Raw genomic sequence first — 17,666 nt, 5'->3', positions numbered from 1 at the left:
AAAGAAAGAAAGAAAGAAAGAAAGAAAGAAAGAAAGAAAGAAAGAAAAAGAAATAAAACACTTGATCACAACAATACGATTGGACATAACACTGAAATCCATATGGTATGTGAATGCAAAGTACAGGAAGAAATTGTATCTGTTCAGGATAAATATATTATCATTTTCCAAATTTAAAACAATGAAATAGGATTTGTTATGAAGAGCTTTCAGATATTAAACCAGAAGTCACAGAAAGATAGGAATATATAAAATAATTGCATAGAAACATACAAGACAGCTTTAAATACAAAGTGGAAAGAACATAAAAAATAATATAAATAAATAAGACTGTGCAAGGAAAAAAAGTGTTCTGATTTTAGCATGTGTGAAGGAATTCTAGACTTGGGAAATTTTTGTTTATAAGATAGAGAAAATTTAACTGAATAATATAGTTCTGTAAATATGAACAACATACAAAAAAGTTCAGAATAATGCTGAAAATGTTCTTTCGAATTTTTATGTTGTTATTTCCTTAAAGGACGGACATCTCCCCTTCTGAAATGTTTCTCTCAGGGGGAATAAGGGAGAACCTGATTATTCCACATATGAAGCCCTTTTTAGCGGTTCAGTTTACAATCTGCCCCACATTCTTGTCAGAACTATTTATTTTTTTTTAAAGATTTATTTATTTATTTATTTGAGAGAGAGCACAGGAGGGGGGAGGAGCAGAGAGAGAGAATCTCAAGCAGACTCCCTGCTGAGCAGTGAGCCCAACATGGGGCTCTATCCCACAACCCTGAGATCATGACCTGAGCTGAAACCAAGAGCTGGATGCTCAACTGACTGAGCCACCCAGGCGTCCCAAGAACTATTTATTGAGAAGCATTTTCACCATATGATGGCTCTACACTAGCCAAAGCCATGTTAAGAACTAATTTATTTCAGCCTGTTCTGAAACAAATCTTAAATATTATTCTTCGAAAACAGTTCACGGATTCTTGAAAAAAAGTAACATTATTTAATTACTGTATATTTGTAATGTATATTATTAAAATCAGAAGAATAATTGTTTTTACATATAAATTCAAACCTTTAAAACTATGAAGTAGAAATAAAGACTCATTCAGCTTGTGATGGGAAATATTTGTTATTCTTTATTTCTTAATATACATTTATATAACCTTCAGTAAAAATGTACAATGTGATAAATATGTGCAGAGGTCAGAGAAAAGCCACTTTTACTTACAGGGTAAGATTTTGTCAAAGTATAATGCCAATGCCAAGTAGAAAAGTGCATCAAAAGCCAATATGGAAAAAGTTGCAATCATTACATACGAGTCTCCTGAAGGGTCAGGAAAAATTATACCATTCATAGTATTATCCAAGTAGATAATCTAAGATTCAGACAAAAATAGTAATTAATAAATATTTAAGATAAATACATACAAATAATTCAGCATAGCAGCAAGAATTATCATTTTATTAAACAGCTTTTTTGAGAAGCCCTTATAATGAAGTTATTGGTGTAACTATTTCTATTTGACAGTAATCCAAGGATTATTAGAAGGAAATACCAACTTAAAAAACACAATATTCTAAGAATAGGAATATTTTAAAAACATTTTATTTATTTATTTGAGAGAGAGAGCATGAGCAGGGGGAAGAGACAGAGGGAGAAGCAGACTCCCCACTGAGCAGGGAGACCAACGTGGGGCTTGATCCCAGGACCCTGGGATCATGACCTAAGCCGAAGGCAGACACCTAAACAACTGAGCCACCCAGGCACCCCTAAGAATAGGAATTTAAATGATAAGTCATTTTCTTGTTTTCATAAAGTCATTGCAATATTGCAAAATATTTATTCTTTGCAGCAAAAAATACTTAGAATATGAAGATTTGAAGCATCTTAGTAGAATAATGATAAGAGAACTTCTTTTTCTAGTTATTACTACAAATAAATATATGTTTATAATTCTCTCATGTAATAATAAGTGTTATGTTCTAGGTGTTGTTCTAAGGCTTTTTATAATATCTCATTTAAGCCTCATCATAACCCCTGGGACAAGCCTTATTATTTTTATGTGCATTTTATATATGGTAAAAGTGAAGCAAATAGAAATTGAGTAGCTTAACCAACCAAAGTCAAAATCACATAGTCAGGAGCAGTAAAGGTGAACTCAGACACAGGAAGTCCAGCTCTCAAGCCCAGTTCCTCACGCTAGACAAAATACAACTCTATTTATGTTAAAATCTTATATTTCATGACAAAGTGGAGTTTATTCTGGGAACACAAGTCTGGGGTGACATCTGAAGATTATGTAATTCAACATAAAACAGATCGAAGAAGACACTAGTGTGGTTAATGAAATAGATGCACAAACACATTTGATACAATTTAATATCCATTTATAATAAAGTCTTTTCAAAACTAAGAAAATAAGCGAACTTCCTTAATCTGGTAAAATAGATGTATAAGGACCAACAACAAAAACATGCTTATTATGAAATGTTAAAAGTTTTTCCTTTGCTTGCATTTCTATTTAACATTGTACTAAAGGTCCCAGTCTCCGCAATAAGACAAGAAAAATAAGTGACTGCCATAAGAACTGCAAAAGGAAAAAATAAACCCTCATTATTTGTAGACATCATGATTATATGTAAGAAAATCTCAAAATAAAGTCCAGAAAAATACTAGTTTTAATAAAAGAATATAGCAAGAATACTAGATACAGTGCCAATTTACAGAAATCAGTTGCATCTCTCTACACTAACAACAAACATTTAAAAATAAGAATTTAAACATAGATGTTATTTATAATAGTATCAAAAGTATCAAAAACTTTGGAATATATAAAAAATGTGCAAGACTCAATACTTAAAACTAAAACAATTACTAAGGGAAAATGAATGTGAAGATATATTATGTTCATGATTAAAAAAAAGTGTTGGGGCGCCTGGGTGGCTCATTCAGTTAAGCGTCTAGCTCTTGATTTCAGCTCAGGTCATGATCTGAGGGTCATGGGATCTACCCCCCCCAATGGACTCTGCGCTCAGTGGGGAGACTGCTTGAGATTCTCTCTCCCCCCTCCCTCTGCCCCTCCCTGCCGCAAATGCTCTCTCTCTCTAATAAATAAGTAAATCTTTTTAAAAAGTGTCAATTTCCCTCCAATTGATTGAAAAATTCAACTGTATCAAAATGTCAACAGCTTTGTGCACACATACATATGTGTGTGTATAACTTGATAAGTTAATTCTAAAATTTACATCATTCAAGGAACCTAGACTAGAAAAGGCTCTCTTGGAAAAGAAAATCAAGTGGTAAAATTATTACTACCAGATAGCAAGACACATCAGCAAAAACAAGACAATGTGGCAATAGTGCAAAGATAGATAGGTCAATATATGATTGGTAGAGCTGTGACAAAGGAAATACTACAATCCATTCAGGGAAAGGATGGCCTTCTCAATAAATGAAGCAGAAGAAATTGCATATTCATGTAGAAAAATTAATATTCCTTCTACCTATAGATACACAAAAGTTATTTTGAAATGGATTTTATATCTAAATATAAAAGCAAAATCAACTGAGCTTCCAGATAAAAACATGGGGGAATATCTTTATAATCTTGGGGAATGCAATGATTTCTTAAAGATACAAAAGCACTCTACAGAGAAGAAAACTTGACAGACTGCACTTCATCAAAATTAAGAAACTTGTTCATTAAAAGCACCGTTAAGAGAGTAAAAATGTCAGCAACAAATAACTGAAAAACGTCTCATATACAGTATATATAAGAAATCCCTAAAAAGTAATAAGGAAAAGAAAAAAGTTCAGTTAAAAAATGGGGGAAAGGGACACCTGGATGCCCTAGCTGGTTAAGCATCTGCCTTCGGTTCAGGTTGTGATCCTGGGGTCCTGGGATCGAGGCCCTTGTCAGGCTCCCTGCTCAAAGGGGAGTCTGCTTCTATCTCTGCCTCTGACCTCCCCCCTCCCTGCTCATGCTCTTACTCTCACTCTTTCTCTCTCTTGTGCTCTTTCTCTCTCTTAAGTGAATAAAAAAAAAAAAATCTTTTTGAAAAAATGGGGGAAAGACCTGGATAGGTACTTTATAAAAGAGAAAAACCAAAATACCTCTACACATATGAAAGATAATTTCATAAAAAATAAGGAAAATGCAAATTAATACCACAAGGATTATTACTGCAGATCCACCAGAAAGGCTAAAATTTGGAAGGCTCACAATACCAAATGCTGGTGAAGATTTGGAGCAACCATAACTCTGAAACTCTCGCTGCAAAAGTAAATTGATATGATCACTTTGGAAAAATATCTGGCAGTAGCTATGAAGATTAAGATATACACACCCTAGGTCCTACTATTCAACTCCTACGTATATACCAAACAAAACTGAATGCTCATATTCACTAGGAAATATGGGTGATAAGAATTTTTTTTTTGCAGTTAATATTAGTCAAAAATTGGAAAATATTTTTGTTCATCAATAAGAAAATCGATAGCACAGTCACACAATAGGATACTACATAACACTCTACTACAGCAACACTCAAACTGTGGATGAGATCTAAAAACATAATGTTGAGTGGGAAAAAAGCCAGATTTAAAAAAAAAAAACACCACTTTGTAGAGTATCACTTATATAAAGTTGAAAACAAGCAACACTAAAAAATTATACTTAGGAACACACATTAGGTAATAAATGAAAAGGCAGGAAGTGATGATCACAACTTTCATCTTTAGGAGGAAGGAGTGTTTGGAGGAGTTTTGGACTTGTGGCATCCTTCCATTTCTTGATCTGGTTCATGAGTATTTTGATATACTTTATAATTATTTGTTAAACTCTTTATAGTCCTGAAAACTTTTCAGATTTGAGGTTTCAAACAGAGGTTTACACAATTTTTAATAAACTAGAGAATGCCTTCGATATATAAAGTACAAGGAAAGGTAAACAGTTGCATATGAAAAACAAGAAGAGAATACTTCAAAATGAAAATACACCTGAGACATGAAAATTTGTCTTAGTTAAGACATTTTTGTTCAAGTACCCTTGTGTGATGATGATTTTCTACAATGCAATAACATTTTCAAATCTAACTTTAGGGAAAAAGTTGTTTAGAATAAATTCTCTTAATTTGAAAGAGTGATTATGAAGAGTAATGAAATATCAAATTCTTTTGAAAGTTCAGTAATAAACCAATTAACTACATTCTTACCTTACTCATTCCAGCAGTGAAGGCAAAAGGGCTGCAAATACTCAAAATCCACTCCAAAGAAGAAGGAAGTTGTCTATAATATACAGTGAATCCCACACCCCCACAGAAGACATTGAGGAGAAACATAACCAAATTGGTGAGGAGAGTTTTCTTTAACAACACACTCATCAGGAATGTTAAAGTTATCTGAAAGAGAGAGAAGACATCTAGTCATTAAACAGATTTAGTTCACTGAGAATCATAGGCAGCACAATAAAATACAGATCTTTAGATCATAATGTAAGTATTTATCAGTAAGACAGTGATGAAAATATTTAGGTACAACAATGCTCAGTCCTTCCCTCAACCCTTTTGTAAAGAGCCTCTTTTTTTGCCCTCCTCAACTACCGGGGCTTTAGTTGCTAAAGAAAGGGCGGGGGAAAGCTGTATGAGAGTTGAGGAAAGAATAGAAATGCATATTTGGAAACACTGAAAGAACCTACATTAATGTATTGACAAAAAGCATCTATATACCCTCTGCAGAATTTAGAGGCCCTTGTTTTATGAATGAAGAGGCATGACACGGAGAGTAAGGGCAAGATGTAGTGTCAGAGGGAGATACTGTGAAAGACACCATGTAACAGAGAACATTTGGGGAAAAGAGATGGGTCCACCCCTCAAGGGCATCCTCACTAAAATCTTCTAGAAAAGTCTTAGAGTCAAAATATTTTCAGAATCAGAATTTTTTTTCTTTTTGATGCATCATTTCATTAATTCAAAACTTTATGCAAAACAGAGGTCTAATTTTATTTATATTACCTCATTTTCTCACACTCATTGAGACTTTCTCAAGCAAACACACACACACACACACACACACACACACACACACAAAATGGACATGAAGGAAATAACTGTAATAACCTCCAGAGAAATTAATTTTTACTACAGATAGCTAAGATCTAAAGCAGAGAATGTGGTAATAAATGTATGAACTTACCAAAGATAAGCCGTATAAGAAAAAGAGTGTAAATATGACCATGAAGCCCGTCATGACTATAATTTGGGTAGATGTTATAATAACTGTAATCATTATGGAAATAATGAAGATGAAGCCAGCATAGATTAAGCCACAGGAGAGCCTAAAAAAAAGACAAAAATTTATTTCAATTATTTTAACTTCATTATGAAATATTTGAAACATACAAAACTATCTAAAGAACAGTACAATATTTACCCTTCTACCTGCCGCCTAGATTAATAACTACAATATTGCTGATACCACATTGGCATGGCTGTGCTGCTGCCTATGGGCTAGGCATCCGCTCTGGGTTCACATACTGTATAAATAGGATGAACCCTGCATAAATAGTATCATTTTGCATACATCCTTCTGCTGCTTGCCTTTATAAATCAACATATACAGTGTTATACACTGCTGTGTAATAGTTCATTGTCTGAATATATCTCAAAGTTTTCCTGCCCATGGACATTTAGGTTGTTTCCAATTTTTATTTCTGATGCATTGTTGCTAAGAACACTTTTGTACTTGGGAAGAAAAAATAAAATAAGATGAAAATTGAGAGGGAGGAAACCATGAGACTCTTAACTGTAGGAAACAAATTGAGGGTTGCTGGAGGGGAGGTGGGTAGGGGCATGGGGTAACTGTGTGATGGGCATTAAGGAGGGCACTTGATGGAATGAGCACTGGGTGTTATATGCAACTAATGAATCACTAAATTCTACCTCTGACACTAATTTAAAAAAAAAGGAAAAAAGAATACTCTTGTACTTGTCTTTTTTGGAAAATGCACAAAAATTTCTCTAAGGTGTAACTGCTAAATTAAAGAGATTAAGCTTTTTCTATCTTTAGTGTTATCACATATTAACGAGATGTTCTAATTGTAGAAGTGGGGGGAAGTTTAACAGCTGCTGATCAATCAAGTAACCATGGAAGCACTGGGGCAGATGATAATTTGACCATTTTTGGGGATCTCAGCTGGCAGGACCTCCACTCTCCCTAGTAGTAGAAAACTGAAATTTCATAACGCCATGAAGCCCATCCTATTATTGCTATTCTTATTTATGACTTATTTTTTAAACTGATATAAATAATGGTATACCCTTAAGTGTTCACACTGCTTTGCTTTAGATGTGCTGGTGTTCACATGTTTATGAGGTAGTTATTAAGAAATAGTATTCAGTCTTAGATCTAACAAGCCTGCAGTGTTTTGAGTCCAAGCTTCTCATTTTCCAGATACGTAAACCTGTAGTTCCTCTATTATTACTTAATGGGTCTTTTCAAGGCCAACAAAGTAAATCAATAACAAAGCTAAGTAGTCCACAGTTCTTTCCTCTACATAAAATTGCCTCTAACTAAATAAGAATTCAACAGCTAAAAAAAATAGCAAGACTATTAAAACCAGGAACTTGCATCAATATGTCCCAGTACAATAGGTTTAATTACTGCTTATTCAACTTCTTTTTAAAGGTCATGTCATTACAATGATTCAGCTTTTGTTAGAAACATCAGCGTTTTGGGAAAGCATATTGCATTTTGCAGAATCCACTTCCTGAGTACAGAAGGGAACTACTATAGGTAGGAATTGAAAATCTATAGAGTAGGAGAATTACAAATGAAGGAACTTAAAACATTACCTAGAAAAGGGAACTCATTGCAGGGAATTGGGGTGGGGGAGATGTTAATAAAGCAATGAAAACCTTCATGATAAAAACAAAGTAATTCAGGCATCACACTGAAATAATAAATGCTGATGCATTTCACATTTATTATTACATTACTTAAAAAAAGGTTGCCAAAAAGTTTATTTCCAATAGATACCCTATACTTAATAAAAACATTTTGGATTTTTTTTCCTTCTTAGTTTTAAGGACATATAAAACCATTTTGTTAAATTTAGGTTACATGAATACTAGGAAGCATTTATCCTAAGAATGAACCCACATCTAAATATCCAATACCTTTCTGATTTTAATCTAGAGTTGACTTGTGCCTATCTATTCTTGGGTGACTGCAGGGATGTTGCCCCACAGGATATTCCCTGGACTGAAAAATAGTCCTTTTTACACAGATTTCCCCCCTTTTCCCTCCTAATAGACTCCATTCATTCCTTTGCATTTGCCAAAGTTCCACTGCAAACCACTTTTCTCCTTCCCTTTTCATTTCAGAAACAGTTCCCTCTTTTTCTATTTCATGATTAAGGTATAATAGAACCAAAACTCCCTCTTTTAATCAAATACACTTTATAGAAAATTTAAAATTTCCTAGACATAATTTTATTTCAGAGAACATGCAGCTTGCAAATAGCTCCTTATCAGTTCCAGGTAATCCTACATTCATAAAGAGTAATTTTCTTGATATGGGGACTATACAAAGAAATATCTTACAGGATTCGATATTGAAAAATGTTAAGCTTCTTTTAGGGTAAAATAAACAGATTATTTTTCATTTTTTCCTTTTCCTAGACAACGTGGATTTTGTAACCTATAGTAGTGCAGAATTCTCTGCTTTGGCCTGTTGGAAGCTTAAGGCTTGTATGATTTGCATTTTTATCTGCTAGTCTTACCTACTTATCATTTTGTTAGGTCCTTGTTTCTACTCCTCAATTATTTGTTTTTATTATAATAAAAATACACATAGATATTTGGATAAATATACATATGTTTAAATATATATTTAAAAATCATTTAAATCATTTGTGAATGAGGCAAGATACAAATATATCAATATATGAAGCAAATGCTCTTATTAAGCCCTTTTATGCCATTCTAAGTGGTGTACGTGCTGGGCACATTTTATATGCTATTTCAACTCCAACATATGGCATTTAAGTGTTGCAAAAAATATATCCCTGGTGACCAAACCTCTGAACACAAGCTAGCCATTACAGGATCATACTTTTTTCAACATGAGGAAGTGTGGAGGAATCAAATGATAACTGTGGGCAGAACAAGCAGGAGAGTTGCAATCGGGGCAGCTGGGTTGGTTCCCAGCTCTGGTACATATCATCCTTTTGACATTGGGCAAGTCTTTTACTCTTCGATCTTCATGGAACCTCTATAACAGCATTAGCTTAATATACTCAAGGCATGGAAAAAGCTCTCAGCAAATTATAATCGCTATTTTGCAGAGCAAAATTTTAAAAGGAATAAATCAAAAAGTCATAACAAAAGAAAAAAGAGCCAATGTGTCAAGCTTAACCCATAATCTTTTGAAATAATAACACTTTGTTTACTGCTTCCAAATTTCTGATTCTTCATTCGCACTGCTTGAATTGAATCGCTCACTCACCAGAAGGCTGATTCTTGCAGACCCATCATTTTCATAAAATCCTTGCACTTTTTTCTTTCTTTTGTAACATTAAGTGATACAAAATATATAAATGGAAAAAAGTAAAGCAGGCAGTAGAAAATAAACAGCTCCTTTTGAAGAATGTCTTTATAAATAAAAGGTAAAGTCTTCATATTTATTGCAGTAAGTGACATCAACTCCTCCATCACAGAGTGATTTGTTGTGATCTACAGTAGGGTTTAAACAAATAAAATCATTATTTAAAAAACAGAAACTGGGGCACCTGGGTGGCTCAGTCGTTAAGCATCTGCCTTCGGCTCAGGTCATGATCCCAAGGTCCTGGGATCAAGCCACAAATCGGGCTCCCTGCTCCGCGGGAAGCCTGCTTCTCCCTCTCCCACTCCCCCTGCTTGTGTTCCTTCTCTCATGGTCTCTCTCTGTCAAAAAAATAAATAAAATCTTAAAAAACATTAAAAATAAAAATAAAAAACAGAAACTGGTGAAATCTGAATAAGCTATGGAGACTATACCAATATCAACTTCCTGATTTTAATATTGTTCTGTGTTTATGCAAAATATAACAGGAGAAACAGGGTGAAGGGTACATGGACCTCCCTGCACATGATTTTTGCAATTTTTTTTCTTTCTGAAACTACTCAAAAATTTCAAGTTAAAAACAAGAACAATGTGTTCCTTTGCCTAAATCCAATTTCAGCATTTGTATACCTGCTTCATTTTATAAACATGAAAACCTGAGATATATCATCTTTCATCAAAACCTTGATGCCTATGGAATTAGCATACATTAATTACTAGAACTTTTCTTACTTGTATAATAGCAGCATTAATTGCAGTTTGTAAAGCCACAAATCCACTACTCCAGTATTTGGACAGAGAACAGGAATGCTCATCATCCAGATTCCAACAATGAGCTATAAGCACAAAGAAAAGCATAACCAACATTATCAGAAAGTCTTAGAAAATAAAAAGAAGATGAAAGCAAACACTCTGCTCCAACCATACAGGATTCCTTGCTCTGTCTCAAAATGCTAAATGTGCTCTAGCGCTACAACATTTTTTGCTCATATCCTCTCCCTACAGATGGATCCATGGCTCACTCTTTCCCTCTATCCTTATCTCTTCTCGAAAGCAAATTCAGCACAGAGGTCTTTCCTGGCTACCGTAAGTAACAACATCTAAAAGAGCGTTCAGGCTCTATCTTCTAAGCCTGCTCTATTTTACTTTGTTGTTTTATCACAACCTGGCAGAGTGCATTGTTTTTACCCAGCCCCCTGTCCTTGACTGGAACGATTCATGCAAGCAGGCTCTGTTTTGCTCACGTCCTTCCCCAGGGCCAGAACAGTGCAGGACACATAGTAGACACTCAGTGAATGAATGGAAAAGAACCAATTCTTAGTCATATCAATCGTGCTTCCTAAAAGGTCTTCAAACCCATTCCCTCTCCTCAGCTGCCTCCACTCTGGTCCAACCACCACAGGCTCACTGGTATGTTTCCCTGCGTTCTCCCTGACCCCTCTGCAATCCATTCTCTGGGCTATATCCAGAGAGCTCCCTTAGGCTTGGGAGTCTAATCACTTCTGTGCCCAGATTAAAGTACCTCCACAACCCTCCATCACCCTAGGTGTGTAGGACATCACCAGATCCAGCCCTGGGGTAACTTCAGCCTCATTCCTTTCCGTGTTCACTGTTTAGCTAAACTGTTCTCCTCCCATATATACCAACAGATGCCTGCTGTCACCCCAGGACCTTTATACTTGCCCTTCCTCTCTCTGAAATATAATGCCTTTAGCATCCCCCCACCCCCTGTGCTATTCATTCTTGTTAGTTTAAACCTCACTTTGCCAGGTAGGGCTTCTCTAGTCCCGCAGCCTATTAGGAACCCCTGGTCAAATCTCCCACCCTCAGCACCTTTCTTTGCACTTGTCATTAACTGTTCAATGTCTGCCTTTCCCGCTAACCTGGAACCTCAGCTGAGGCTAGGACCTCTCAGTCTTGATCACTCTCTGTATCCTCTGCAACATTCACCTGTGCATTCACTTTACATCTGTTGGGTGACTCAATAATGTTTTAAGAGTCATATTCTGGTGGGAATAAATGATTGACCTTGGAATAAGTTTAGCAAAAAAAATGTGCTTTCTCTATTTTCTCATGTTCTATCAAAAGCATCTCTGTTGCCCATCCTGACCTATCCCTTATGTTAAAAACATGAAAGGGGCGCCTGGGTGGCTCAGTCGTTAAGCGTCTGCCTTCGGCTCAGGTCATGATCCCGGGGTCCTGGGATCGAGCCCCACATTGGGCTCCCTGCTCAGCAGGAAGCCTGCTTCTCCCTCTCCCACTCCCCCTGCTTGTGTTCCCTCTTTGGCTGTGTCTCTCTCTGTCAAATAAATAAACGAAATCTTTAAAAAAAAAAACATGAAAAATGCCACGATATTTTATATGCAAAATCACCTGCGAAAAGATCTTCCTTCAAAAATGGAATGTAATATCCCTGAAAAAATTTTAACTTATAAGAGAAAGTGTCATTAAATACAATTCCCGCAATGCCTGTGATATTGTCTAGAAGTATTTTATCCATGGATTTTTGATTCGGTACTCCAATGATCCTTCTTTCTGTAAATGACAAGGTAAAAATAGACATGCAGGATTATACAGAGTTTCACCACAATGGAATGTGATATCCAACTGTGTCATCATATATTTTTCACTGGAATTAAACTAAAATCATTTTCCATTTAAATTAAACTGAACCCAAAAGACAAGGAGGGAAATCTCTTTTAATGTTTTAGATTATAGAGTCAGGAGACTTGCATGAGAATTTAGTGTTTTCTTTTAATAATGGTAAGTATTATGGCAAGTTTCAGGTATATAAAAATATTATGCTAGGGTAAGTATGCATAAGAGAATTGGGATACAAAAATAGAGGTAATTGGAGTAGTTATTATATAGTCAAGGGATTCCAGATGTCAGATTTACTGAAGCAAAGACACCTCATCTGATCTTTGCCTTGTGAGGAAACTAAGATGGCAAAGTGACTCTAACTCATGAATGTCACCTATTAGAAATCAAGGATTAGAGAGCAGAGAGCCAAACTGCACCCACATTTCCCATGAGTGAAATACACATTTTACCTTAGTTATCTCAGTTGCATTGTGACCTCATTTAGAATGAATGTCTCTAAAGATGTTTACAAAGTATACCATATGCAGACAGGATATCTTTAGATTACCCATCCTTACTTTTCATGGTTCTGAAATTACTGTTTAATAACCATGACTTCATTTCTTTTATTTAGATTATTTATCCTGAGTTATCAATCTTAATCACTGTATTTCCACGTTAAGAACATCTGCATCCAGAAGTGACATATTCTCCTAAACACTAAGCTACAAATCCGAAATTACAAATTTATCGTTTTAGGTAAATTCCAGTAGAAATGTAGCCCTCCCTAAACTGGACCCCCATCAAGCTGAAAGGGTTTAAAAGGCTACTTGTTATGAGGGAAAGAAAAAGCTAACTAAATTTATAAGCTGTCATGATACCTAAATAATTAGCATAATAGATCACTGTAAGTTCAAATTAAACATGTCTACATCATATCAAAAAGATATAAAATAATAACAGTAATTCTTTATTGCCATGAGTACACCTACCTTTCAAAAGAGCAAATGCTGTTTTATTCATTATCTGCTGGGTTAGATCAGAGATAGGTGTATATACAATAGCTATAGAGTTATTAACATGATCTGCCTTTCCCAGATATTGAGGAGGCAGTTCAGGAAAATACGTGTTTTCTCTGAAATGTGAAAACAGTCCCATGTACAGGCCCAGAAGTATTGGGAGTGCCCATTCCTATAACAGGGGAAAAAAGAATGAATTTAGATTATATTCCCTTAAAAAGTTCAGTCAATACCAAAGAACTGTTGAAGACAAATTCCAATTTTGCCACATGGTTGGCTTCTTTTTGCTCTCCACTTTTCAGAGCAAAGGGAACCCAAGAAAAGATGCATATTGAGATAGTTGCCACATATATCAGTCTCCAACACTAGAATTCAACTTTTGCATTAAATCATGAACTACTGCAGAAGCCATCATAGAAACTAACAGGGAACTAACAGGATGACAATTCTTACGCATGGGCATCTGACTTTACAGTCTATAAGACACAGACTATCTCAGATAGAGTTCATGGTGGCAAATCGCAACATTTTTGTCAGTTGTCACATTCTTGTATTGTAAATCAAACAACATGAAAAGGAACTGAGTGGTAGAGACTGCCTAGTGGTTCACCAATATCAGTAATCTCTTCCTGCTTAGCACAATGCTAGACAACACTCCCGGCCTCTGGAAATTAAATAGGACCAAGTGACTGAGTTCTAGCTAACGGAATGTGAGCAGAAATGCTATATGCCCATTCAAGGCCTGGCTTGTGGAACCGTGCACAACCTTCTAAATTCTATCTCAGTCCCTGTACTTCCTGATCTTGTTTTTTAAGATTTATTTATTTTAGAGAGAGACAGTGTGGGGGTGGGAAGGGGCAGATGGAGAGTGGGAGAGAGACAGACTCACAAGCAGATTCCCCGCTGAGCACAGAGCCTACTGAGGGGCTCAATCCCATGACCCTGAGGATCATGACCTGAACCGAAATCAAGAGTCAGACGCTCAAACAACCGAGATCCCCCTGTACTTTCTGATAGTCTGACTGGATGCAGAGGATCCCGGGGAGGTCTCCAAGGCCTAGGGAGATGGCAGAGTCCCTAGATTAAGAAGGCTGGGTCCCTGAATGGTTGTGTGGAGGAGATTCCTTCACCTACCAGACCTATTTCAGTTTCACAGCCAACCTTATTTAGACTGTGAGCAGAATGAAAAATAAATCTTTGCTGAGTTCAGCCCCTGAGATTTGGGGTTATTTCCTGTAGAAAGCTTACCTACCTAATGCAAACTCACCATCAGTGGTATTACTTGGTTATAATTCTTGGAAATAATCTCTGTGTATAAAATTCACGGCTTTGAAAATAAGTCCCCCAAATTAAAACTTGTCGATCTGCCAGGCATCCTTTCTATTATTTCTTTACTCTAATTTTATTACATATGGTAGCAGCTTTAATAGTTGCTACAATTTACCATCCAATTAAATTTTCACTTACTCTCTTTTAAAAAAAATGAGTAATATTTTTAGTCTTTGCAATTCTACATTACGTGTCACAGACTGTTATGAGTCTCTTGGTTCAACATGTACAATGGGAGGCAACCTCAAAATCAATAAGTCCAGTCTGCTACTTAAAATATAAAATAAGAGCATCATTAGGCAGTAAAATAAAAGAATGATGTGAACCGCAGAAAGAGGTAGAATTTCAAACATACCAATAAGCTCTCTCTTTTCATTCTCCATTTCTGAAGAAAATTCTTGCACAGAAGCGCTTGAGTTTGATGATACACACTTTTCTGTTTCATATGCATTTAGCCTACCGTTAAGAAACAAGGAAAAGGTAAACAAGGTGGAATATAAACTAGAAAAATAAGTGTAATAAGAAAATCCCTGGGAAGTAGGGGAGAAAAGAAAAATCTTGATCATATTTTGGGGGAAAATATTTCCTACCTTTAAGAACAACAAAAAATGTATTTAAAATATTATTTTAATAACACATGCCTGCAAAATTTTACATCAAATATACTCAAAGTAAGCTATATGGGAGAGTAGGTAATGGTGGGGAGATAGTAGCCAGTATCACAATTTTACAGAAATACAGAATATAACAATGGAAAAGATATCATTAGATTTTAGACTACTGTAAGATATTTCACATTTTCTTACCTTTTATAACAGAAACTCAACTATATGAATAGAGTAATTGAATTATGTCTCATCTGATTAATAATAATTTTTTGTTCTTTGCATTTAAATAGAAATGCCAGAGCCAACCAAATTAATCAAAATTCTGATTAAATTCATTTGAATAATTAATTATGTCCATTAGATGTAACCCCAATGAACTGTTTTCCTATAGTATTACCTTCCAGATTAAACTGAACAGCTTTAGGCTCAGCTTGCTGAATCCAGACTCAGACTAGCTGAAACCTGACTGTGAGACACACACACACAAAAAAACTCATCTCAATTTTCTGAATTCAGAAGTCCCTAAATAACTAAGGAAACAAACTACCAACTAAGAAGAGAGAGAGAGAGGGGAAGAAAGAAAAAGAAAGAAAAAGACATCACATGGAAAGTAATTTTGCCCAAATGTTTGCAAATAAGCCGAGAAAAATTTTTTCAGTTTTTCTAATCTCAGAATTATTTTTTATTTGCATAACAAAATATTCAGACAATTCTCCCTCAGCTAGTACAGAAGCAAATTTTACTACTTTCCTATATTCTACTGTTGTATCTACACAATAAAAGTTGGTTGGGAATAAATAGAAAAAGTTTGTCATTAGATCTTCAATATAATACATGAGTATTTAGAAACATCTGAAAAATAGACGATTTTTAGCAGTGTCCACCCACATACTTGGCATAGCACAACAAAACGGAGCATTACTTACTGTCAGAAAAATTAGGAAAGTACTCTGGAAACACTGTCAACGCACAGTTCTCTTTTTGTGTACAGCAACAATTAAAATTTCCTTATTGCTACTTCTTCATTTATTCCTTAAATGGGTGCCTAACCCAGGCTGCTTTCTGAAAGGGGGTGTAGTCAGACCAAGCTGCACATGATGAACTTGTTTTGTTTTCTGCCTTTTCTTCCCTAAGCCAATTATTGGTAGGGAAATGATGGTTCAGTGGTTGGTTGGGAATAAAACAAACCCTGTGTTTGTGCACTTGGCCTTTCAACTTCAGGGATAAGGGGTAAAATGGTAAACAAGGAAAATGGGACTAGCCTGTCGGACATGATGAGACCAAGATGGGGAAAGTGCAATAAACAAGTAAAAACAATCACTAACCAAACAAAGTAGTTAAATGTGTATGAGAAATCTTTAGCTACTTTTTTTCACTACTAATGCCTAAACACAACTGCCAATGATATATTTGACTAATTGGTACTGAATGGGCAGAATGTGCTGAAGCTGAATTTTTTTTTTCCTGACAAAGCTAAGCAACCCATAGTCTGCCTCACAGAAACACTTAATTTGGACAAATGAATAATTATGAACAAATTCCTTTCTCTGTTCTGTTCATAGGGGATGCAGAATTTCAGAAGGCATATGAACAAGATAAAAGTAAGCAGGTTGCCAAGGACTAAAAAACATATAAAAAGACTCAGGTCAATTTTTTGTGCATGAAGACTGGGAAAAAAATAAAATTTATTCAACTCCCATTGCATAGTCTCTCTCTCTCTGTAAAGAATTGCAAACTTTTCTTGACCTGCCAAAGTAAATGGCAAAACAGGAAGCCAAAGTCCATGAATTGGGAAATCTCAAATATTTGACATGGCTCCCAAACCACAGATGTTAATAATCATAAAGCTGAGAGTTGTTCTGGAAAAGAAAAAGATAATTTTTAAAAAATTAAGCCATGGTATTATATATGTATATTTCTCTCCTTGGTAATTAGTTCTATTTTTAAAAAGAGTCAACAGTGAAATATTAAATGTCTTTTACATTAAAAATTGGCAAAAAACAAAGGTAATAAAGATATCCTAAAGGTCTCATGGGGGGGGAGAAGGTCAGAAACACTGTTAAAATTTTGTATCAATAATAGGTCAATGATCCAAAAAAAATTCTGTTTCTTTTAAATCAACTGGAACATAGTTCAGGTTTTTATTAATTTTGTTGTTGTTTTAGACCCTGTGTGCTCCATTTTAGAAATCTATCTTAGGCATTTTCACTTTGCTTACAATTGCATTAAAATTCACAACTATATCACTAATTATTTAGATTATATTTTATTAGTTTTACTTCTTAGCATTGTTTCTTATATAGGCTTTTTGTTCCTCTTTCTTGACTTATTTACTCTGACTTGTTTTTACTTGGGAGGTCATTTTCTTTATTTAAGTCTGAAGATTTCCCCATAAATGGTAACCTAATACAATGAAGTACCCAAACTCTATCTAGAAGTACATTGAAATGGTGGATAAAATATATCAAAAAAAAAAAAGAAGTTCAAATATATAACCAAATCTTAAAAAGAAATAAAAAGATAAAG

At 35.1% G+C, this 17,666-nt stretch overlaps 1 protein-coding gene across 4 annotated transcripts in view; it reads right to left on the bottom strand.

The window, feature by feature from the left end:
• Positions 1-17,666, bottom strand: part of ABCA6 (ATP binding cassette subfamily A member 6) — a 73,173-nt gene that overhangs the window by 43,694 nt on the left and 11,813 nt on the right. Inside the window, exons 1-9 of one of the 4 annotated variants that reach the window (XR_012375406.1) lie at positions 16,067-16,307; positions 14,888-14,988; positions 13,177-13,375; positions 11,975-12,136; positions 10,334-10,437; positions 9,506-9,732; positions 6,194-6,335; positions 5,215-5,400; positions 1,229-1,376 (exon numbers count right to left, since the gene is read on the bottom strand). Coding sequence is in view for 3 of the 4 variants with exons in the window: in XM_073883201.1 (XP_073739302.1) it covers positions 1,229-1,376; positions 5,215-5,400; positions 6,194-6,335; positions 9,506-9,732; positions 10,334-10,437; positions 11,975-12,136; positions 13,177-13,375; positions 14,888-14,983 (1,264 nt within the window). In the remaining variant the exon portion in view is untranslated. Of the gene's footprint in view, positions 1-1,228; positions 1,377-5,214; positions 5,401-6,193; positions 6,336-9,505; positions 9,733-10,333; positions 10,438-11,974; positions 12,137-13,176; positions 13,376-14,887; positions 14,989-16,066; positions 16,308-17,666 lie in introns of those variants that run through there. The other 3 variants (XM_073883201.1, XM_025889977.2, XM_073883200.1) reach the window with 3 other exon arrangements.

Source organism: Callorhinus ursinus, unplaced genomic scaffold (assembly GCF_003265705.2).
Source record: "Callorhinus ursinus isolate GAN/ISIS: 27379988/994484 unplaced genomic scaffold, GSC_fseal_2.0 scaffold50, whole genome shotgun sequence".
NCBI lineage: Eukaryota > Metazoa > Chordata > Mammalia > Carnivora > Otariidae > Callorhinus > Callorhinus ursinus.
Note: the sequence above shows the minus strand (reverse complement) of the source record. Positions and strands in the feature narration are given on the sequence as shown.